Source organism: Psammomys obesus, unplaced genomic scaffold (genome assembly GCF_907164565.1).
Source record: "Psammomys obesus unplaced genomic scaffold, mPsaObe1.curated_primary_1811, whole genome shotgun sequence".
NCBI classification, from domain to species: Eukaryota; Metazoa; Chordata; class Mammalia; order Rodentia; family Muridae; genus Psammomys; species Psammomys obesus.
The window spans coordinates 350160-354378 of NW_026596130.1; the positions used below are offsets into that span (position 1 = coordinate 350160).

The window sequence follows — 4219 nt, forward strand, 5'->3', positions numbered from 1 at the left end:
ATAGATAGATAGATAGATAGATAGATAGATAGATAGATAGATAGATAACTAAACAATAAAACATTAAAATACATGATGTCAACCTTTAGAAAATATGAATTAATTTTTATACTTATATGTATTTACCTGAGAGAGACTCAAATACACAAATCAAACAACTTATGTGAGAAATCATTGACAAAAAAAATATATTGGTAAGGCTGGTTCCAGGAGGTTTGAAGAGCAGGTATTGTCCACTGAGAAGGTCCATTAGGAGTAAGTTTCTATCATCTAGCAATACCACTACCGGGAACAAATTCACAGGAATTTATGTGCAAAGATTCATCTGGTCCCCATATTCACCACAGCAATGGTCCCAAGAGCCAAGACACAGAATAGAGCTAAGTGCCCGTGGTCAGATGGACAAACTAAAACAATGTCCACTCAGCCCTCCATCTGTTTCATACCAAATGATATGAAAACCCAATGAAATGCCATTTAACACAAAAAGGAAAGTTCCTTCCAGAGTTCGAGCCAGCTGAAACCCTAGTCAGGGCAAATCCGCTGCTGCGTGAACACAAAGCAAGAGCTCGCTGTTCTCACAGCCTCAGGGCCACACTGACGAGCGCTGGGTCAGAATCCAGGCCCTTCCAGGACTCAGGGGTTCTGGCCTGTGGCTTCTGCAGTCACACAAGGACTCACACTGACAGCTTAGAGGCAGTGACACACTGTGGAAACAAGGTGTCACCAGGATGATGGAGGAAAGGAGGTTCTTCCCCTGGGAGACAGTCCACAACACAAGAGCCTGGACCCAGGCCCTGCCCTGGGGGACACAGAGACTCCTTCAAAGGGAAACAAAAATAGCCTCTTTCCTCTCTTTCTTCCACTCTTTCTTGTACTCCCTTTCCCCCTTCTCTCTCTTCCATCCTCTTGTCCCCCTCTTCGCCATAATTCCCCTTAGACACACTTGCCATGGAGCTGAGCGTCACTGAAACATTTCCAGACTTAATCCTGAAGTATGGAAAAAGAGTCCCCGAGAAGGAAGCTTCATGGAAGGGGAAAATGCGGGACATGTCACTCATGTTGTAGAAGGAGATGTCACCCTCGCTGTAGTCCACAAACACCCCACACTCTGGGGAGCTTCCCGAATGGACAATGAAGCCCTCCCAGTGTCAATGTAGGCACAGTGTCCACTACTAGACCGACCCACAGTCCAAACCCCTTCTCTGGACTCTCAGAGCACCAGCCTTTCCTCCATACCTCCCCTAAAGACCCCAGAGTCCTCCTGCTGCTGTCTCCATTCTGTATCTCTACCTCCCAGTGATGTCTTCCAGAGGAGATGCCTTCCCTGCCTAACACACAGAAGAGGCCGGCCAAGCATGGAGTGGGGTCCTTCAGGGCCACACTCATCCTGTCCTGGGACACGGCAAGGATGGGGTGGGCAGGGTCCGGATCCAGAGTGACAGGCCCTGCAGGGAGAGTTGCCAGTCATGGGAGGTCGTGTCCAGTCCCCAAACAAGGCCACAGCTGCCCCCACCTCCACCTCAAAGCCCCTTAGCTCCCTCTGGGGGAATATGTCCCTCACATAAGAACCTTGTGGCTCCAGCCCATGGCTTGCAAGCAGGGGAAGTGACCAAAAGGCTGGTTAAGGGTTACAAGGTCACAGCCCTTGAGAACCAGATCCAGCTTAGTGACTGTCCCTCTGCCACCCAACACTGAAGCTGTCACCACCTGGGTCACCACAGGAAACCAAAGGAGAGAGCAGAGCAGTGGGAAAGACAGGAGGGACATCCCTAAGGAGCAGTCACTCACAGGCCTGGAAGAACTCCTTGAGCCAGTCTACAAGAGAAGCACAGGGCACGTGAGAGGCTTCAGAGACTGCACCCTCTGCTCAGCAGATGACCCCAGAAAGCATTTTCTGAGGACACAATTCCCACTTCTCTCTCTCTCTCTCTCTCTCTCTCTCTCTCACACACACACACACACACACACACACACACACACACAAGCTTGGGAAGCCATAGGGAAGGCCCTGTCGCTCTCCTTTCTCCTAACCAGTATTTCTCTGATAGTTTATGGAGGAGGGGCCTCATGAGCCCACCCCACGTCTGTGACAGGAAACTAATGGGCCCAGGCTTGTGCAGGGGTCAACTGGGAGGAGGGACTCTGAATAGAGAAAATAATACATACAAACTCCAGAGAAGAAGTTTCTTCAGGTAAGAAAAAAAAAAAATTAAATACAGATTTTTAAAGTGGCTCTTTGATAAGCAAGCTTCTCAAAGCCAGACTTTGCTAGCCAAGGCAGAAAGCAAAATCCCTTTGGGAAGGGGTTCTTGCTGGTCTGAGCAGCAAATATTTGTGGACCCAGTAATTTCCCAGACTGAGGAAAGGTCAGGATCCAGTGAGGAAGGTAGAAAAAATACCTCTCCTTGGAGGCAGACACAAGAGACAAACTGAAAAGCCTCAGGCATCTGAACTGGGATTTAGAAGGAAAGCAGGATCTAAGAAAGTAAAGTCCTTAGGAAGAGATTTTGAGATTTAAAAAGATAATTTTGTATGTTAAAAATGGAGGAAGACACAATAACACAGTGCTTTTGGGTACCATTTTAGTTTGTTTCTCTTAGCGTACAAATAATGTTTTCAGTGAGGATTTCTGTTTTGCATATCCTCTTTGGGAGAGATCGGGATAAAACAGACTTGGAGAAAAAAAGAGACTGAGAAAAAAGAGGCTAAATTTAAGGCCATAGAACAGAAGTTGAGGGAATGTTTGAATCAAAATAGAGAGCCTGCAGAGCAATCTAATCTGGAACTTACAGTAACGCCAAAAGAGGGAGTTCTAGATGAGAAAGTCCACAGAGGTTTGAAGATATTGCAAAACATCAGCCCTTTGAGATGCTGGAGAGAAAGTCTTCAGCGATAGGCCAACATTGTGTGTGTATTGCTGAGATTCAATGACTAGATGAAGGTCTATATGCTAAAGTAGAAATGCAGATCCTGTTCAGTGCTGTCTTAGAACAAGGTCCTACAGTGGCTGGTGTGCTCTATTTTACAGAGTTCAGAGAACTAAATTACAAGCACCATGCCATAGATTCATATTCAGAATTCCAGTGGGCTTTGGCCTTAAATTCTGGAAAGCATAATTCTAAGGTTAGCATTATCTGGAGTGCATTATACTAAGGTTGGAGGTGGTGAATGTTTTGGAGATGCCCCAGAAGATTGGTGCTGATGGTGCTTCAGCATGTGTATCCATTGGAATTCAACAATACTTTAGACATTATGACATGAAACCTGTTACAGATAGAACTTATAATCCTACAGGTCAAACAATTATGAAAATACCTAACAGAAATATTTAAAAGATGGTCATAAAACAGAAGGGAGATACAATATCTCCCCAAAATAGATAAAATTATGACATATCAATTTTAAAATGTTTAAATGAAATAAGTAGCACACCTGCTAAGACACATGGAATTTAGAAAGGAATGCTGAATTAGAGCAGCATGTATAGGTCCTAATACCATAATGGAGATACAGGCCAAATTGTGCAAGCTTAAATGCAGGCCAAGTCAACTGCCAAACTCTGCCAGGACAGGGTAAGCCTGTCCTAAATAATTCCTGCTTAATATATGTGTCTGTTGAGTGACCAAAGAGTTAAAAATCAGTGGGTATTGTTTTAAAGTTTAAAGCCTGAAGGAAGGCTAGTAGGTGGAGACATGTCCAGTAATGCCCTGAGGGGGAGAACCAGCCTTACTGCATTCTTTCCCTGCCCTCTAATTATACAGTTTCTGGAAACCTGCCCATATGACCAGGCCAGAACTGTTTGTAATCTTGGTGCCTAAGTGGACCAATCATTTCAAAAGTCAGTTTCCCTTACCCAATCATGTAATGCCAAAGCTGTAAGCCACTGCTTGTGGTTTTTCCCTTAAAAACTCTATACCCTAGACCTCTGGGCCGAATTTCTCTCTTATTTCCACAGGAAGTTTGTGTCCCATGTTCGAACGAGTATACAATTTAAAAAAAACCTCATGTATTTACAGTGGAGTCTATTCCTGGTTTGTTGGGGTTCGTGAACTGGGCATAACATTTTTGGGGACTCATCCCGGGATCCCAAGACTCCAGGGACCTGACCCGAAGGTTTTTATGCTGGCAGTAAGTGTCTAACTGTCTCTGTGCAATGTCTGTGTGTGCATATGAAAGACCCCCCTGAGGGTATCTTTCGTCTGAGAGACCCCCTCCC

General features: G+C 45.2%; 1 protein-coding gene across 1 annotated transcript in view; it reads right to left on the bottom strand.

Moving 5' to 3' along the window:
* Positions 1–677: 677 nt before the first annotated feature.
* The window catches only part of LOC129665348 (butyrophilin subfamily 3 member A1-like), a 9760-nt gene continuing 6218 nt past the window's right edge, over positions 678–4219 (bottom strand). The window contains 4 exon segments of the mRNA XM_055591969.1: positions 678–1108; positions 1111–1197; positions 1200–1448; positions 1792–1818. Of these exon segments, the coding sequence (XP_055447944.1) occupies positions 678–1108; positions 1111–1197; positions 1200–1448; positions 1792–1818 (794 nt within the window).